Source organism: Cydia amplana, chromosome 7 (assembly GCF_948474715.1).
Source record: "Cydia amplana chromosome 7, ilCydAmpl1.1, whole genome shotgun sequence".
Classification (NCBI taxonomy): Eukaryota; Metazoa; Arthropoda; class Insecta; order Lepidoptera; family Tortricidae; genus Cydia; species Cydia amplana.
In genome coordinates, this window is record NC_086075.1 from 10817697 (window position 1) to 10837228 (window position 19532).

A 19532-nucleotide genomic window follows, 5' to 3' on the forward strand; every position below is an offset into this window, starting at 1 on the left:
TACTCCAAAGTGTATTGATGGCTGCGTGTAAGTTTGTAAGTAATAAACAAAAAAATAAATGTTCAGTTTCTTTCAGTGACGCCACAAACTATTTGAGATTTAGCTGTCTTTCTTACCTACTTATTTATGTTTAAAGAACTTTATTTTTAGGGTTCTGTACCTCAAAAGGAAAAAACTGTCTGCCCGTCTGTCACAGCCTATTTTCTCCGAAACTACTGGACCAATTAAATTTGTGACCCTAAGACGGACATCTTTTGGGAGGTCAATCAGAATATAAAAAATAAAGTTTTTCAATCTATATCGTACGTGTTTCATATAAAACACCACATTTCACGCAAATAAATATATTTCTATTTCTATTTCAAATGAAAGAGCTCATTGTGAGAATCTGAAATATATTTTTATTTATAATTTTAGGATAAACAGTTTAGTAGTTATTCAAGAAAATAGGCAAAAAATTACCATCCGAAACTACTGGGTCTAAAATTTTGAAACAAATAGGTACACTAAATATTTTTTTACCTATTGGATGACAAGGAAACCTATTAGCAATGTGCAGTCAAGCGTGAGTTTATAGACATTTCACTCACGTTTCACATAAAAAAATACATTGTTAAAAATTGTGTAATGTACGGAACTCTTGGAACGCGAGTCCGACTGGCACTTGGCCGGTTTTCTCAAAAGAAATAGTACATTTCACTTCACGAGAATACATACTACATTTATTATACAATAAAAGTAAATCACTGATATACTAAAATAAAAGTGATTGATCTCTGGGACGAGTAACATTATCTAGTCAACCTAGTCCGTAGTTAATAGAGTAATCAAGTCCGTTGCCCTCACCTTGTGAGACGGATAGAGTTCGTTCGGCGTTCAATCACTGACGTATATAATATCTAAGGACGGGCTAATGGGGCACTAAACATCGTACTAGTTCAGCGGTGCTACCCACGAATTCCAGCCAATCGTGCAGTCGTAACGCGACTAGTTGCGACCAATAGCGCGCGTAATGCGAACTCGTCATCCAATCGCGCGCGTGATACGAACTCATCAACCAATCGCGTTGTAGCGATTTCACACCGCTGTACTGGCCCCTGTCATGCCTCATTATTATTGCCCGTAAAGCCAGTCCCTAGATATCTATGTCAATGCGTTCAATAATATCATTATTTACATAGAGATAACTCGATTCGGTTGCATTCTTAATGCAGCAACATTATAAACCATTTAGTGCACCGTTCAGCTTGTTATTAAACATGGCGCCTGAGATCAAATATACAAAGGTAAGTTTTAAATTAATGAATTATATTTTAGTTAGGAAGTTTTGACTGTAACATAATAGGTTTTCTAGCTTATTCCTCAAGTTCTAGAACAAGTGCCAAGGTGCCAACTTTCTAGGTCCTCAGTAATACCAGTCTTCCCAGGTGCCAACTTTCCCAGTCAGCTCTACTTTAGTAGGTAGCAAGAAATTTTCAAACAGATTCGTTTAGTTGCTGCAATTCAGCAAGAATTTATTTATTATTAGAAATATTTAAATCCCTATTTTTGAAAAAAAAAAAACCTAATATCACTGTAAAAATGTAACAACCAGCGGGCCTTGGTGTGCTGATGCTAAAAATGTATAAGAAAGTTAGGTCAACGACTACGAGAAAAAAGCGGCGCGGCGTCCCGAGGTCCGGCGCATATTTAATCCAGCATATTTCGCTAGCCGTCCAAAGAGGAAACGCCAGCAGCGTGCTAGGCACATTTAGCCGGGTACCTATCGACCCTAATATAATAAAATACCCTTAATTTTGATATTTACCTAGTTATAAGTATGTAAAATTCCGTGCCTAAAAGTGTTCCTGAATAAACAATTTAATAAATAGGTATATATATACCTATTTATTAGAGTGCCTAGCCAAGGTGACAATCGGTTGCGCTACGACAGCAAAATGCTTTGTGTCTTTCTATCAGTCTTCCATAGAAATATATATTTACTTATTTATATATTTATATTTATTTATTTATTTATTTCCATAGAAATATATATTTCTATGGAAGACTGATAGAAAGACACAAAGCATTTTGCTGTCGTAGCGCAACCGATTGTCACCTTGGCTAGGCACTCTGTTTACGAAACGTCAAGCAATTTACTATTTATAAAACTTGCACTAGCACCACAAGTTAACTAATGAACTAATCTCTTAATGGATCAGCTGTTCATCAATAATGAGTGGGTGGACGCTTCCAGCGGCTACTCTTTTGCCGCCTACGCCCCTCACGATGGCTCCGTCATAGCTCAGGTCGCCGAAGGAGATAAGGTACTATTTCATTGGAAATTTATTCTTAAAACGTGCGGGTGTAGATAACATTTTTTTGGTGTTAAATAAAATTTATCTCTCTCTCTCTCTCTCTCTCTCTGTTTTTCAACACTCTTGCTCGTTAACGTGGAACTTATTGAACCGCTTTTAGGCTCATAATCCTACATATTCACACGCCGCACACGCGTTATTTTTCATTACATTATCGCACTCGTGCGGTAATGTATGTTATCCGATCGAGTTATAATTGTAAGATTGTAACTAATCGCTAATAATTGGATATGGAGTATTCTTAATTAGTCGAGTAGCTTATATACAACAAGGACTGGAGGACGCCAGGAGGCAGTATGATAAATTTTAGACTGTTACTGTTTTAACAATTAAAATTTTATTAATATGAAAGTTTCGATATTTCCTAGAAAATGTGTTGAAAAACGTCGTATAAAACACGTGTGCGTTGGTCATCTCATTACACACATCGGCTTTCTTATTACGCACAATCGTGGGTCGTCGTGTGTGATGACCAACAACGCAGCCAACTTGTATCACAAATCACAATGTACGAGTAAGTACCTACATTCATCAAAATCTAAAGAAGCAAATGTTTCTGGTGTGTACTTTTGCCAAGTTTTAATGTGTTCCGTCTATAAGATTACTTTAAATGTAAACGTATGTGTTCTGTGAAGGGGCGGGGCACGCCTGTATATGTGTGTAGGTATTCCATAGATAAATTAGTTGCAATAAGTTACAGGTAGATATGGTATTTTAACAGCTTTTTGATCAAGCACAAAAAGCGGATACTATGGTTGGACGCTTTTATAAATTAAAGTGTCATTTTTTTCAAACTTTTTATAAGGTATTTGTGATTTTAAACTGCCTAACTATCAGTTATGTAACCACTTTTAACTTTTAATACTCCTTTGAATTTCTTCTTACAAGTCACATCACACTTATGTGGAATTGAGAATTCAAAGGGTTATACCTATGTAAGTTCCTCAGTAAGTACAGTGAATGTTGTGCGATCTCCCGAGGGCCCGAGGGGGAGATTTAATTAAGTACCTACTCGTTTAGAGGTATAGGCAATAACATAATAAGCGTCTTGTAATGTAATGTAAATATGTACCTATATAGAGTACCGTAAACCGGGGTGACTTTCAAATGCAGGGGCGACTTCGATATTTCAGTTTTTCAGCCGTTACATATTTTTATTCGGATTTTTTAGTAGTACGAGGGGTATTCAAAATATTCTCGGTATGAGAATGAAAACAAACAAGTACGAAAAGTTTGATATTTTTATTTTTCAATATACTCCCCCCCTATGTTCATACACTTAAAAGATCGATCAATTATTTTTTTTAATCCTGCATAAAAATATTTTTTATCTTTGGTGTAAAAATGCTCCTCCACTGCCGCCTTCAATGCTTCATCATCGGAAAATTTATTTCCACGCAGATCCTTTTTAAGATTGGGGAACAAAAAGAAGTCGCTGGGGGCTAAGTCCGGACTATACGGTGGGTGAGTAACAGTTTCAAACCCACATTCAACAATAGCTGCCTTGGCAATATGAGCAGTATGGACGGGGGCGTTGTCATGCAGAAGCATAACACCTTTGGTTAACTTTCCTCGCCTCTTTTCTTTGATTGCATCCTTTAATTGACGTAGAATGTTAGCGTAGTACTGTCCTGTGATATTTACACCTTTTTCTTTATAATCGATCAGTAATACTCCTTCACAATCCCAAAATATCGTGGCCATGACCTTGCCAGCTGAAGGGATGACCTTGAACTTCTTGGGATGAGCTGAACCCTTAATGTGCCACTGCATGGACTCTTGTTTACTCTCTGGGTCATAATGATGAACCCAGGTTTCATCTCCAGTAACTATTCTTTGCAGCACCTCATCAGGATTTTCACCGCACAGGTCAATAAAATCGGAACAACAAGCTACACGCATGTCTTTTTGAAGCCGAGTCAGCATTCGCGGAACCCATCTTGCACTTACTTTTGACATATTAAGATGGTCATGGATAATATCATGTACGGTACCAATAGAGAGATTGGTTACTTGTGCTATAGATTTTACCTTCACTCGACCATCTTCCAATATAAGTTTTTCCACTTTATCAATATTTTCTTGTGAAGTAGCTACTACAGGCCGGCCAGGTCTAGGGTCGTCTTCAACACTCTCCCTTCCACGTTTAAACTCGCTTGACCACTTTTGAATGGTAGATAAAGAAGGAGCAGACTCACGGTAAACACAATCCATTTCCTCATTTATGGTTTTTTGATTTTTACCCTGTTTTGTCAAGAATTTTATCACGCATCGATGTTCTAATTTAGTTAACATTGTCAATTCCCACATGATGTTCATGTTTGTTCAGCAATTGCAGAAAAACAAAAGAACATCTCGCTTCGAATTATACTTTTTTTTAATGTCAATGAATAAACCTTAGCGGCCAGTAACGAAAGAAATTTTAGAAGAGGTTGTAAGATATCAATACCGAGAATATTTTGAACGCCCCTCGTAGGTAAACAAGTATGTATAATAATCTAACTTGTTACACGAACAGTTCGAGAAAATAATGAATAATGATAATTTAGTGGCAGTTTTAAAACTATCAAAGTATCCCCAAAATTTCCTAAAGTCACCTCGTTTTACGGTACTACTCGTAACACACATATTAAGTATTACAAATTGGATTATCTGAGTGGGCCGTAAACAAATGTAGATTGTAGGTGAATTCTAATTTGTTTTTCCTGTCCCTGTTTAATAAAATGCTAACTATTTAATACACGTCGAAACTGTTTCGTGGAAAATGTTAGTCTGTGGAATGTATTGGGCCCCATACATTGCACAACTCTTCTCTTTCCGCAGAGACGCTAACTTGTCGAAACAAAAGATACAATTTTATTGTTTTTCTGTGTATGTATGAGTACATAATATAGGTACTTGCTTAAACAAATAAATATGTAGGTAGTTCCATTAACCTAATATTAAAACAACATGATGCAATAGAACTTTGCGTCCCGGCCAATTATTTAGTTAAGTCAATTGGATTAATACTATGTCAGGAAAAAATGATAAGTACTTTTGGTTCAGTAGGTAAATTAAGCCTCAGTCAGGTAAGTATTGGAAAGGCAGAACTACTGAGGAATTACGAGTACCTATAAGTACTTAATAAAGCAATGATGCGGAATATTAATTTTGCGAGAAACAACACTCATGCTACGAAGATATTTAAGTTAGTAGACATTCATCAGTACGTATAAATTGTTTAGAATTAATTGATTTTGTTTCAAGGTATGCAGATAAGAACGGATTTCGCTTCAGGATATTATTTACGAAACTCATAAAATTAGTCTCGCTAACTTTAAGGAAAATGTTGCATTTGACGACGAAAAAACACACTCAATTTATTTTTAACTGGCATTGAAACTTTTTCCAATATCGAACGCATAAACTTGTCAAACTGGTTGCCAATTCAAACCTGCTTTGTGAATAAACATTCTATTCTTATTCCCGGCAACATTCTAAAATGAGAAATTGAGAACCCTGTTCTGCACTGGTGCATACCTAAGTCGGTCAAAAGTTTGAAATAAATATGAAACGACATGTCGACATATTGCAATCGCTTACATGCAAAGATTTCAAAAGTAAGGATAGGCCGTTTCAAATAATGCCGAACGAACAAGGAAAATGTGCACAAACGCCATTTGCGCACCAACAAACTGTCCAAATTCGTAGTGTGTTCGTCTTAGCCCAAGCGACAAGTGACGAACGTTAAATTAAATCAAGAGGAGAATTTGAGTCGAGGAAGTGTCATATGCAGAGTTTAGTATCATATGGTTACCGTTGGTGTTTAAAACTTTGCAATTATACTCGTCTTTCAACATTCCACAGTTCGACCGTGTCATCTACGGCCTAAGCTAGAAAAAAAAGAAAAAAAGACTATGCTACTTTTCCCCCCGCCTCTTTGGCAGTTTAAATATTTCCGCCATTACTAACGATTATTAACGATTAATAATTAACATTTAGGTACTTTAATACTCTCTTTCTTTTTTTTTTCTAAGACCGCGAACTTTTCAGCCGCCCCTTGTATCTCAAAAGTAACCAAGGCACTTTCTTGAGTAAATTTTACCTTAGGTATGTTTCGCAAGCTTCCTGATAAAGATCGGCTGCGCTGCAGTTCAAGAGATGTTGACGCACCGTTTACAGCTAATTTTATGAAAACGCTGTGTCAATTAATCAAGTTATGGTGTTGTTAGTCCTTTATACAGAGTTTGCAGGTCCCGTAGATAAGATGCCAATCGCTAGCGCGCCGTAGCGAACGAAACGCTACTGTCACTGTCACACTAATATGGAAGAGTGATAGAGAGACACAAAGCAATTCAATGGCGAAGCGCAAACGATTGGCTTTCACCTTGGCTAGGCCGCCAGTTACTTTTCATTGGTCCATCTGAATAATTTTCTTCTATTCTGTAAGCAACGGAAATACACGGCCTGCGATAACGTAAAACGACACAATAGAGAAAATATTTATAGGGAAAATTATGTAGTCGAGAAATTTCCGTACCGTAAGTACACCGTGTACTACACACGTGATTTGGAATAAACGATTTATTTTGTACCCAGTTAGATCGACTTTTCGTCACAAGTGTAACAAGTAACAAAGTAGGTACAGTTGAAAAGAGTCTTGAAGCGCTCATAAATTGAATTTCATTAAACGTGCTAATGAGATCAAAATGCCATATAAAAATATTACTGAAAATCATATTTCTGATAACAACCGAGAAATCATAAGTTTATATTCCAAGTACTAGTAGTAGTAGATGCCTTTTCAAATAATAGAACTCACAATTCCTACACACACAATGGGCTTACCAAGTTACCATGCAATAAAGAGACGCAATTGAATTTCGAAAATACCTATAACTTTTTCTTTACATTTTCGGGTAAGTTTTAATCGGTTGTCGAATGTTATTATGTAAGTACCTAGTTAGATCCAAAAATGTTTTCGTATTATGATTTTAAATGACTTTGTTTGTGACCTCAGTCAAAAACAAAGTTACTATGGCTTCGGTGATACTTGACATAGTAAAGGCTTGTTTAGTATTTACACAATGTTGCCCACCTTTCATCTATTGTTTGTCTAGCATTTGGCTTTGACCAGTAACACTAGAAATCAAAGCGAACTTTGGTTTCTTGTTGATTTAATAAGTAACTATTAATAAGATATACTTTTCATTGCCAGGCTGACATTGACTTGGCGGTAACCGCGGCGAAGGCTGCCTTCCACCGTGACTCAAAATGGCGTTTCCTGGACGCCTCAGCCCGTGGCAGGCTCCTCAACAAGTTCGCGGACCTCATACACCGCGACGCGCAGTACCTCGGCGAGCTCGAGTCCTACAACAACGGGATGAACATCCGCATGGCGCTCGGGATTGTGCAGAAAGGCGTTAATGGAGCGCGCTATGCTGCCAGCTTGGCGGACAAGATCCAGGGTGATACTATTCCTGCAGGTAGAAGTATCACTTCACTATCACTATCACTACACCTTATATAACAAAGCACCCCGCCGAACTGTCTCTCTGTATGTTTGCGATAAACTCAAAAACTACTGAACAGATTTTCATGCGGTTTCACATAGCAATGGAGTGATTTTTGAGGAAGGTTTAGGTTTATAATTATGTAAGGTGTAGATATATTGGTCTACCGGTGTAAAGCCGGGGCGGGTCGCTAAGGAAGATTACCTATTATGGTAAAAGTTTGCGATGAATCATGATTGACAAAAAACAGTACTTATAAAGTATTGTTTATTTTGTCTTGTAAATATAGCACAAAAAAATCTAGGCACATTGACCTATAAGGTTGACTCACGCTAGACCGGGCCGGGGCCTGGCCGGAGCTTCCGGTGCTTCGTTTTCTATGGATAGCACCACAGAACATATTAAAGAGTTTAGAATGGCTATCGCGCGCAGTTAGTATCGGAACCGGTGTCGCCGCTCGTTCCTCTCCACATTTACTAACACTCGCGCAACGGTAGTAAAAACTTGTGTGCGTGGTGAATGGATACGCCTCCTTTAGACAGATTTGATGTCTGAGGGCCTACCGCGAACCACGTTCGATGTGTTGCCTCCTTGTCACACTTACGTACGAATTAACAAGTGCGACAGAGAGGCAACACGTCGAACGTGGTTCGCGGTAGGCCTTCTGGCTTCTTAATCTGAAGGTTATTGTGGCGCAAAAGGCATGTTTACGTTTTTCGGTCAGCGCGGGCGAGTATTAGCATGCAAGCGTTTGCTCATAACCGGCGGCGACACGTACCCTGCTCGCATCGCCATTCTATTTGTTCTGTGGATAGCACCACGTGATCACCGAATCAGCCGTCATAGAAAATGACATGTTGGACACCTCGGCCCGGGCACGGCCCGGTCTAGGGGGAGTCATCCTTTATTTGTCTCTATTGCCGGCACACACGCATTTTTGTGAATCTCGTTATGTTACAAAATGTTGCAATAAGTACTATTGAAGCTTTGTGCTCAGTGACGGCCCGTTATAGTAGAAAATATGGGGCATTATCTATGAAAAGGGACCTTATTGTCGATGGCGCTTACGCCGCACAGCGTCGCGCGACGCGTTGTATTTATATCGGAACATCGTTAATAATGGCGTAACCTCCATCGACAATAAGGTCCCTTTTCATAGATAACGTCACATGTATGCTCCATAATTGTAAAGGCAATTTAGGTACACTCGACAAAGCAACGCTACAAAACGCGCATACAAAAATGCCGTAATGTTATAAACAATATTCATGGATTTATTCTGTATATTCTGACCCAAATTATATAAAAGAATAATCATAAAACTATAGTTTGGATTCACCTAACCTTATATTTGTGTTGAAAGTAAAGTTCATCAATATAATAGCGTTGTCAAGAGCAGTTAGGTATAACTTGAAATTGCCTCCCTTACTTATTGTCCGCCTGTTCACTTAATTTTTGAAGTAAAATTTCTTTAGCGGCGCTGTGCACTTTTTGAGGTGGGAAAAAAATGTTAAACTCGAGACAGCGTAAGACGATCGTGACCGTAAGATTTAGATGGCATTTAAATCAATAAAGAAAAGCTCAATGACATTACATGAAAAACTGTTACATGTAATGTTATTGAGTTTTTCTATAATGATTTAAATGCCATCTAGTGAGTTTCGCTCTAACTGGTATTAATATAACTCGAGTACTAACAGTGATGTGCTTAGGGGTTTCAAGTAATTAACGGTGACGCTAGATGGCGTTAACCTCAATTATACAGACATTTTGCACTAGTCATTGAGTTTTCACTTCTGCCGGCACTCCCGGAGTGCAACCCGTTGTTTTTTTTTCAGATGGTGATCTATTTTCGTATACTTTGAAACAGCCCGTTGGTGTTTGTGGTTTAATCTTGCCGTGGAATGCTCCTATATTAATGTTTGTAAACAAAGTCTGCACAGCGTTGGCTGCAGGTAAATAAAATAAAACTTTTAAAATCAAAAGTGCCCCTACAGGGTAAACTCTAGTGGTCGTTTGCAGAATGAGTGTAAATAATGGATGATGTCGTTGGAACTAGAAGTACCTCTACGAATTATTTAATTTCTAAAATGTCCTAAATGTCAGTTAGGTACATGTACCGATAACCAGACACACTAACTTATTTGTACCCATAATAAGCTAGATAAAGTCAGACCAAGATAGCCTGCAACGATTTTGATAGCACACGCAGTGCAACTGTTATTTGAAACGTCAAACTTCTATGAAACGATGACGTACCTGCACTTAGCACTGCGTGTGCTATCAAAATCGTTGCAGACTTGTCTAGGTCTAACTTTATTCAATAAAATCATATCTTTTAAACTGAAATAGATGTCATATACTAAAGAAACAGTTACAAAGCCTCGAGTGGTGAAAGCTGAAATATCACAATACAACTATGTAGATACTCGTAGGTACACAATTCACTCAGGCTGAATTGACCTGACTGGCCATTACGAAATAGCAAGGTTGCTGCAATTCCGTAGCCAAACATTGCTCCGTAGCGAGAAAACAGAGCTACGGCTACGGCATTCACGTACGCACGTAGCGCACTAAATATAATAATAACTGGAGGCCAATTCAACATTACATTCTGATATCAAAATGTTGACCTTTTGTTATTATTCGCGCGTGCTTTTCGTTCGTTCTTGTTCGTACCTACCTACATGTATTGGCGCGAGACTCACAAATAATAACAAATCACTTTAACATCGGTATGTATTAAGTTCGAATTGGCCTCCTTGTGGTTAAAGGGCTTTTTCTAATAAAATAAATATCGAAAACCCGATTCTTTCAAATCTGGACATTCTTGGGCTCATTCTACTCAGAATCGACAGCACTCTCGATCCTACCATTAAGTATTTTAGAGAACGCTCTAAAATTACTGTTTCAGGTTGCACAGTAGTAGTAAAACCTGCAGAGCAAACTCCTCTAACCTCGCTAGCCTTAGCGGCTCTACTGAAGGAAGCAGGCGTACCCGCAGGTGTCGTGAATGTGGTGCCTGGCTTCGGCCCCGGCGCTGGGGCCGCGCTAACCCATCACCCTGATGTTGCCAAAATTTCCTTTACGGGGTCTCTCCAGGTTCGTACTATACTTTTTTCTACTCGTCGACTGCAATGCTTGAATTAAGACTTCGTATACCAAAGTGAAATCGCATACTTTTTTCACTATGGGACCCCAACTCAACTATAATATTTATTTCGATACAGTTTAGTCAACTATAATATTCATTTCGATACCGTTTAGTCAACTATAATATTCATTTCGATACAGTTTAGTCAACTATAATGAAATTGACCAATCGAAAGCGCGGAGCAAGTACCAGGGCCTCATGAGTTACGAGAAGGTGTCGTTGACCAACCGGCCGGGGGCGCGGGGCGCGGGGGCCGGGTCGCGTACGAGTATGAAGCTGAGCTGTATACTTTTGGTTTTTTTACCTACATATATGATTCTTCTACTAGTTTTAAGTATTTTTTTTGTTGACTCGTAGAAAAAGTATTGTATACAATAGTGATATAATCAAGCTTTTCAATCTCGTACCTTTACTTAGGCAACTCAGCAAGCTTCGTTGCCTAAACACGGTACTCGACTGAAAAGCTCTCCATTATATCACGATTGTACTCGTATAAAATACTATTTATATTACACATTTAATACAAGCATTTATTATAACAATCATAATACATAGGCAAAGGGGTAGATAATACATAGGTAGGGTAGAAAAGGGGTTTTAATCGATGTGTGGAAGGGCGGTACTATACTTTATCGTTTTGTTAGTCATAAAATGCCAAGGCGTAGAAATTGAGATCAGATTTCTTATCGAGACGTATGTTCTTGTTAACATAGATTATGTTAATCTTTTTTTACATTCGATCTTAATTCCTAATAGTGTTAGGAATTAAGATTGAATGTAGATTGATTGATATTGCACGTTTCAACGAAGTCAACTCAACGATTTAAATTGGAGTTTCAAACATTGTTACGTTTAGGAAGTCTGTAAAATATAAATAGATAGAGTTCGTTTGGTTCGACTCCACCGCCTTCGTAGTATAAAGTATCTAATAAGTATATTTTTTCACAGATTTGTTGCTGGACTATTTTAATTTATTATAAATACAGACTTACTGTTTAGTAGGTAAGACGCGTCACACTATGAACAGAATATTTCAATACATCTACCTAATTAATGTGTAGGTTGGCAAGCAAATTCAGCAGGCGGCCGGGAAAGCGAATCTTAAGAGGGTGACACTTGAGCTCGGTGGCAAAAGCCCTTTGGTAATCATGAACGATGCTGACTGTAAGTATGCCTTTATCATATAATTTATTACCCTGATCATCGGCAATTACGTAAAATGATCAAATTTTAAAATTGCTATCAAATTGAACATAATTACTTGCGTTATAGGAGCATGCGATACAAATGCAAGTTGCGGAAAGTTTCCAAAAAGTTGGAAAAGTAATTGGAAATTTGAGGAATATTTCACAGGAAATGAAGCAGACTTTTATTTTGTAAATGAAAAAAAATTTGATCTCCAAAAAATATGAGAAGTCCGGTGATGAGCTCTATGTCTCCACATTTCGCAATTTTGGGAACTTTCCGACGGCACATCAGTAAACACAACTCAAATTTCAATATCTATCCACCTATTCTCACGAAAACCCGATTGTAAAAGATTGTGAATGGTGGTAGAACTTAAATTAAATTTCTCGTTTCTTGGCCCTTTTCAATCAAATGAAATCGACGCCTTAAAATTGACTCCCAGCAATACCCACGCCGAAGGAAAAAATTATATTCGACGGCAGAAAAACGAATTTTCCTACTCGTATTTCCATTCTCAGGTAAAATGTGTAATTGAAATGTGTCAAGGAGAATTGAAGTGGATGCATTCGGTATCGATAAGACGGTATAATTTCACGACCTGACCAAATACAATGTGTATTGAATTGCGTCCCTGAAAATAGGATATAGGCAAATTTATTTGTTTTCAAATATTGCAATTCACTGATTTAAACTTTCACGATTATCACACATTATTAAATTGTACAACGGGACTTAATCGCGTATCTAAATTTTTAAGATTTACCTCCGACGTTTCGAGGACGGCGTTGTCCCCGTGGTCTCGGAGAAGACTGGCTTAAGTTGACATCAGCATCTACTAACCGCGCGAGTTTTTCGAAATACCCGCACTTGGTCTTAAAAATTTTGATACGCGATTAAGTCCCGTTGTACAATTTAATAATATTGCAATTGTTCCTTTTAGTAAACTTGGCGGTAACTTGGGCCGCGCATGGCGTCTTCGGTAACCAGGGACAAATGTGTTTCGCCGCGTCGAGGACGTTTGTCCAGTCAGGCATATACGACACGTTTGTGGAGAAGGCCGTGGAGTTTGCGAGGAATATTATAATTGGCAATCCGTCTAACCCTGACGTCGATCATGGCCCGCAGGTACAAACCCATTGCAATACTTTAGAAACGCTTTTTTAACATTTACATAACGAAATCCGACATCCGAAATGCCCCTAGTTAAATAACAGTTCAAGAAACATGGTAAATTCTGTCAATACCAGGCCTCTATTTCACCACGGCGACAGGTGCGACAATTCGACAAATGTCACTGTTGCTGACGTCACAGGCATCCATTGGCTACAGTTACCGCTTACCATCGGGCGGGCCGTATTCCTGTTTGCCACCACCATTGTATTTAAAAAAAAAAATTATTATATCGGCAAAAAACAGGTATTTCTCTTTCGAAGTTTATGATGATGATGATGACAATTGTCACACGATTTAATAGAACTTTCGGTAATTCTTGACAGGAAATGAGTTCTGTGTCGGAATTTCGTGTTTCTTGTGACAATTGTCATTAGCTTCGCAAAATAAGTAGGTACTTATATTTATTGGCGATATAATGGAGTTTTTTTTAATTAAAATAGTTTGGTGGCAAATAAGCACACCGCCCGTCCGATGGTAAGCGGTTACCGTAGTCTATGACGTCAGTAACAGTGATGTCGACAATTGTCGCACCTGTCACCGCGGTGAAATAGAGGCCAGGTTTTCTGTTAAATATTTGTAAACAATACAAAAATTTAAAAATGTTGGTGTATGAATGTTTGCTAGGCATCTACAACCATCATGGTGCGCCCACCTGACCTTATCTCAAATGCTTTTTATTCTTTTTTGTCGAACTTTTCATCGAACACCCTGGACCTACTTTAAAGATATAAATTCTCATACGCTTTAATACGCTTTTTTTACTTTAACTTAAGGTTGACGGTGAGATAATGAACAGAATTCTCGCCTACATCGAAAAGGGAAAACAGCAAGGTGCGAGACTAATGACTGGAGGAAACCGGATCGGCACAACCGGCTACTATATCGAGCCTACAGTGTTCGCTGACGTTGAGGACCATATGACCATAGCTAAAGAAGAGGTAACATTGGACCTGCAGTCAAACTGTACACACAGTTCTGCAGCAAACTGTTGGTGGTGACGTGGCCCTTCCGGCCACGTTACCAATCTTCTCCCAACAAGAGCAGTCGCTGGTCACAAAGTCGACCAAACTGCATACTAATTAAAAAAAAAAAAAAAAAAAAAAGCAAACTGTTGTATCTTCCTCTAGCCGCCCGGACGTCAAAACGTGCCAAGTCAAATGCAATTTTGATTTGTCAAAATAAAGATTTAAATTAGAATGGAACGGAAGACCTTTTTATAGGCCTCTGGGCGGCTAGAGGATATAACCATTTTTTCAATAAATAAAGCAACAATTCATCAGAACAGACTGACATACCCATCCAAAGGGGAAATGCAGACCTCCTCATGCATGGATTATGGATTGACAAAGAAGTCACACATGAGTCACACTAATGGATTGCATCTCGTTGACATTTGACAATAATGCCAACGTTACAATAAGCAATATGTCAATATGGTAACTTGTGTAAGTGAGATTTGCTTGGTTAGATGCTCTCTTTCTGACCGTTTTTTCTCACTAGAGAAACTCCTTATGACCAACTGTCTGAACTGTCTTGCTCGGTGATAAGGGTTAATTTATGTTTAGCAAAAAGTAACGGTACTCTCCGGGTTATATATATGTATGTATATAGTTCTGTGGTCTCATGGGAACCCTTTCACAGCGGTCGGACCTAGATACCCTTTACCCTAGTTTAATTAGTAATATAGTTACAATTATTAGCTTCATTTTAATAGGTACAGTTTAGGTAGAGTTTTAGATTAGATATTATTTGATTTTAATAAAATTTTTGTTTATGTAATAAACATTTTAATATACAGTTTATATAAAAAAAGGGTAAAGATTCTAACGATATATTTTTTCCAGATTAATATGCGCAGCGTTTCATGTAATTCACTTATTAATTAAAGAATTCGTTGCAGATGACGTCATTTAGCGAAGTTAAACGTCAGAATTTGACATATTTGCGATTTCTTTTACCTTACATTTAATAAAAGCTTGACACCATGTATTCAACGAAAAATAAAACTGTTTTTAAATTAAATAAGTAATTCACTCGATATGGAGATATGCAGGGTAGTCGTAGTGCTACCCGATTCAGAGACTAACTTCAAAAGAGAGCCTCTATTTAAAATCGAAATCAGGTAGATAACAGTAAACTGTAACATATTTTCTCAAAGTAAGATTGAGTTAGGTATGTCGACGTATACCTCAAAATATCAAATAGGCAAATGGGCGTTTTTTTTGTTGTCCCCTACACTTTTTTTCAAATTTGGGATTTTTTACGTTATTTCTACTCAGAATCACGAGCTCTTTCTATCCTAATATGAGAAAAAAAGTGTCCTAAGGTTTTTATTTCCATTACGTCACCATTTTTCATAGACTTTGTATGGCGGTCGCGGAATGGAAAGATCGAAAAATGTATGGAATTTTTGGGACACTTTTTTTCTCCTATTAGGATAGAAAGAGCTCGTGATTCTGAGTAGAAATAACATAAAAAATCCCAAATTTGAAAAAAAGTGTAGGGGAAAACAAAAAAAAAAACGCCCAAATACACAATGGACGGAGATGTCTTGACGAAGGATAAGGTTGTATGTCGGGCTCCGTATTGGCTGCGATACGCGTCACGTGACACAATGTGTAATTGCGTCACTCCGCTAATTGATGTCGCCGAGGATCTCGTTCTCGTAACAGAATACATAGTAAAATGTCAAGGCCGGTGAGGTCAATTCGACCTTACTCTTCGATATCAAAATGATGTTATTTTGTTATCATTAGCGCGTGCATTTTGTTTGTACTTATTCATCCATGTATTGGCAGGAGGGAGAACTACCTACCTAAATAAATCTCGAATATCTAGGAGTCTTCGAAATAGGTAGGTACTTATTTTGTAATTTTGGTAATCTGCCTTTTAAATAATTCCACCAAAGGGTCGCTTACTTAAAGATTATATTTTAAAGACTTCTGAAAATGTTAGGAAGATTTATATTTCCTAACTAAGTTTCTAAACCCATTAACAGTGTCAGGCCTAAAAGGGGTTTACAGAATATTCCGAGTTTAAATAACTTGTAATCTTCTGAACAGTATTAACATAGTTAGGTACAGTCAGCAGCAGAAGTTGCTAAGCGGGTCAGGTGTTCAAAATGATCTTGACGCGACTTTATTGTTAAGAGAATAAGAGCGTGTCAAGGTAATTTGAACACCTTGCTCGCTTTTGCTGCTAACTGTATATAAAAACTTGTAGGTACCTTGTTTTCTAGATTTTTGGGCCTGTACAATGTATCTTCAAATTTGAGACCCTGAAAGAGGCGATTGATCGTGCTAATAACACTAACTATGGTCTTGCATCGGGGATTTTCACGAAGAATATAAACGATGCTTTGCACTTTAGTAAGCACGTGGAGGCTGGAAACGTTTGGTAAGTATTCTCACGCAATTAGCCTCTGTCCACAAAATGGTTTAGTCATAATAAAATCAGAAACCAGAAGTTAAATATTAGGAGTTTAAAAAATCTTACTGGATTATAAGTCCAGAAATAAATCAAATTTATTGGACCTTTTTAACACAATACATTATCAAACTATTTTCGCTAATCATATTTTCACGGGGTACGAAAATTATATATAAATTGAATAAATAATTGATTGTTATTTCGTATCCAATGGTTTGATTAAAAAAAAAACATGTTTACGAACATGCAATTCCATAAGGGAATCGTTATTGTTGTTTTAAATACAAAATAGTGTTGTTTTACAGGATTAATACGTATTTGGCGTCTACAGCGCAAACTCCTTTCGGGGGGTTTAAGGACTCTGGAGTGGGGCGTGAAAAGTTGGTATTTTTAAACTGACACTTACATATAATATAGGTACAAGTGGAGAAAAAGATCAATGCGAGACAAGCGCTTACACTAAGTATAATAAACGATGCTCAAATCCGACTCTTCGCCTTGTCCCGTTATTAGTCGGGGCAAGTCTCCCCTTACTATGCCTACCTTATAAAACCGTAAATAAAGTGTTAGAGATCCTTCGGCCGTGACCAACTTTTCCCTTTTCTTAATGGAAAAAGTGAGGTTGTATCTAAAGTAGTGGGTTAACTAACTTCGACTGAACTTAAGCATAATTTACAAACTCATGAGAACTTTTTCTGAGATGTTTTATTTTATATGTTTCAGAGGAGTGGACTGCGTGGAAGAATACCTGGAAATAAAGACAGTTACCATATCATTGCCGAAAACGTTTTAAGGTTTACTTACCTACCCCATATTAATATTGCAAAATCCAGAATGTCTTAATAACTTATACTTAAAGTCGTAAGTTCTCCCAAGAACTGGCATTTTCAGTTTGAATAAAATAAATGTTTACTCGTAATAAAATGTGTGAAAGGACTTTGACTTTGTTTTATAGATAAGATACCGATATTTTCTTACTATGTACCTAACTGAAGATAAACTTTATCTGACACATATACACCTAAATGCTACAATATCTGGCATTTTTCTGTAATTGTGTATTATCTAATCGTTTAACGATCACATACCTTGGTTTGCTGTCAGTTTATGGCAAAGATAATATTCATTTTCATATTCATATTTATTATTATTAATAATGTAGGTACACATACCTAAAAAAATTACGATTTTAGTTAATAACAATATCAGTATACTTACAAATTATGTAGGTATTAAAAGTTCTACATTCTTACATGACAAATATTTCATCAATGTCATAAAGCACTGTCAATAAACCATATTTTTAGTATTTCCTAAAATGAATCATTATTCGATATCATGGTTGGAATAATAATATGTTTAGGTTAGGTTGGGGGTAGGGGGTAGGGTAGCCTTTGCACTTTATTCTAATCCTTCGTGCAACTTAAATTTTTGCGCAAAAATATGGAATTGCTGAGTCATCCCAATGGTTAAGATAAACGCGCCAGTCATCGTGGTCGTGGATTCACTCAGCTCGGCCATAGATAAGTACGTCAGGTTTAGAGTGCTCGCTCCATACATCAGTTTCCTTACTTAATAAACAATAATTTGTATGGGACGTATGGTAAAATGTATTCATATTCATATTTATATGCAGAAAAAGGGTTAGTTATAGGGCTTAAAGTTAGGTTAATAATTGATCCACCTTGATCCGGTATCCCAAGACAGCATGCAAATTTTAAAATTATTCTTACAAATACAACATTCATATATTTACAAAGTACAATAATTAGCTATAAACATTTGTGGACAAATTTATAGATACAATTTAATTAAAATTAATTAAAATTTAATTTATGAATATTGAATAATGTCAAGTTAAAATTATGCCAAATAACAAGAAAACAAAAAAATTACAATCAATATATTTTTCACCCACCATCGTCATCGTATTATTAATAAGTTTAAAGCTCGCTTAAAAGTTAATATTTAATTAGGCTCCCTTTTTGGCAAAAAAAAAATCGCGAGTTCAAGCCCCAATTGCGGCTGATAGAGCAAAAAAATACTACTTATTGGAAAAATATACAAAAAGAGGATGTAAAATGATGTATCTTGTAAGATACATTGCCAAGAATAACCATTTTCTGTTTTTATTATGTGAATATATAATAAGTTTTGGCAGGCGTGTCTCACTCCGCGATTTCGTCGCTTTGCTACAGGTATAGGGTTTGCAATCCGGATCCGGAATGTATGAAATTATCCGGATCTGGATTCGGATCCGCGGATCTTTCCATACATTTCGGATCCCTCGTGCAAACCCTATACAGGTAGCTAAAAGTACATCCGTTCGGCCCCAATTTTGGGGAAAGCCATAAGCCGCGCGTGGCGCTGTCGCCACCTAGCGGCCATATCTGTGCCGTAAGATCGTAACAGACGCGTTTTGTTGAGAGTGAGTCTTCTGTACTTAGTACTATTATTTATTCTGTGGTTTTGGCAAAGCTCGCTGAACACTTATTTTATCTGTGTATGGAATGACCACTCTAAGCTTACTTATTTCTCTGTGGCTCGGCTAAGCGAGTATGTTATCAAATATATTATAACGAAACAGGGACACGCGAGTCCAACGCTCAAGTGGACCAATATGAATCGGTTATATTAGATTATATACTAAGTTTTTTTTGAAAACGAATAAAAATATTATTATGACGGGCGGGACATTGATAACAGAAGACATGTCGATATTTGTAAGTATTTTTG

At 37.3% G+C, this 19532-nt stretch overlaps 2 protein-coding genes across 2 annotated transcripts in view; one reads left to right on the top strand and one right to left on the bottom strand.

Moving 5' to 3' along the window:
- LOC134649588 (major facilitator superfamily domain-containing protein 9-like) overlaps positions 1–19532 on the bottom strand; it is a 336592-nt gene that overhangs the window by 107381 nt on the left and 209679 nt on the right. The window lies entirely within an intron of this gene.
- LOC134649568 (aldehyde dehydrogenase 1A1-like) lies at positions 1196–17625 on the top strand. Its single transcript, XM_063504366.1, has 11 exons — positions 1196–1286; positions 2202–2306; positions 7558–7825; positions 9691–9807; positions 10767–10954; positions 12068–12170; positions 13135–13319; positions 14141–14305; positions 16606–16763; positions 17102–17176; positions 17520–17625. The coding sequence occupies exons 1-11, from the start codon at positions 1209–1211 to the stop codon at positions 17587–17589; spliced, it is 1512 nt and encodes a 503-aa protein (XP_063360436.1). The 5' UTR covers positions 1196–1208; the 3' UTR covers positions 17590–17625.

Bases quoted from the DNA above. Each gene is read 5' to 3' on its own strand.
- LOC134649568 (XM_063504366.1), top strand. From the start codon at position 1,209: ATGCAGCAACATTATAAACCATTTAGTGCACCGTTCAGCTTGTTATTA. The intron at 10,955-12,067 runs GTTCGTACTATA...ATTAATGTGTAG, and splicing joins CCTTTACGGGGTCTCTCCAG to GTTGGCAAGCAAATTCAGCA. The intron at 14,306-16,605 runs GTAACATTGGAC...CTTGTTTTCTAG, and splicing joins TGACCATAGCTAAAGAAGAG to ATTTTTGGGCCTGTACAATG.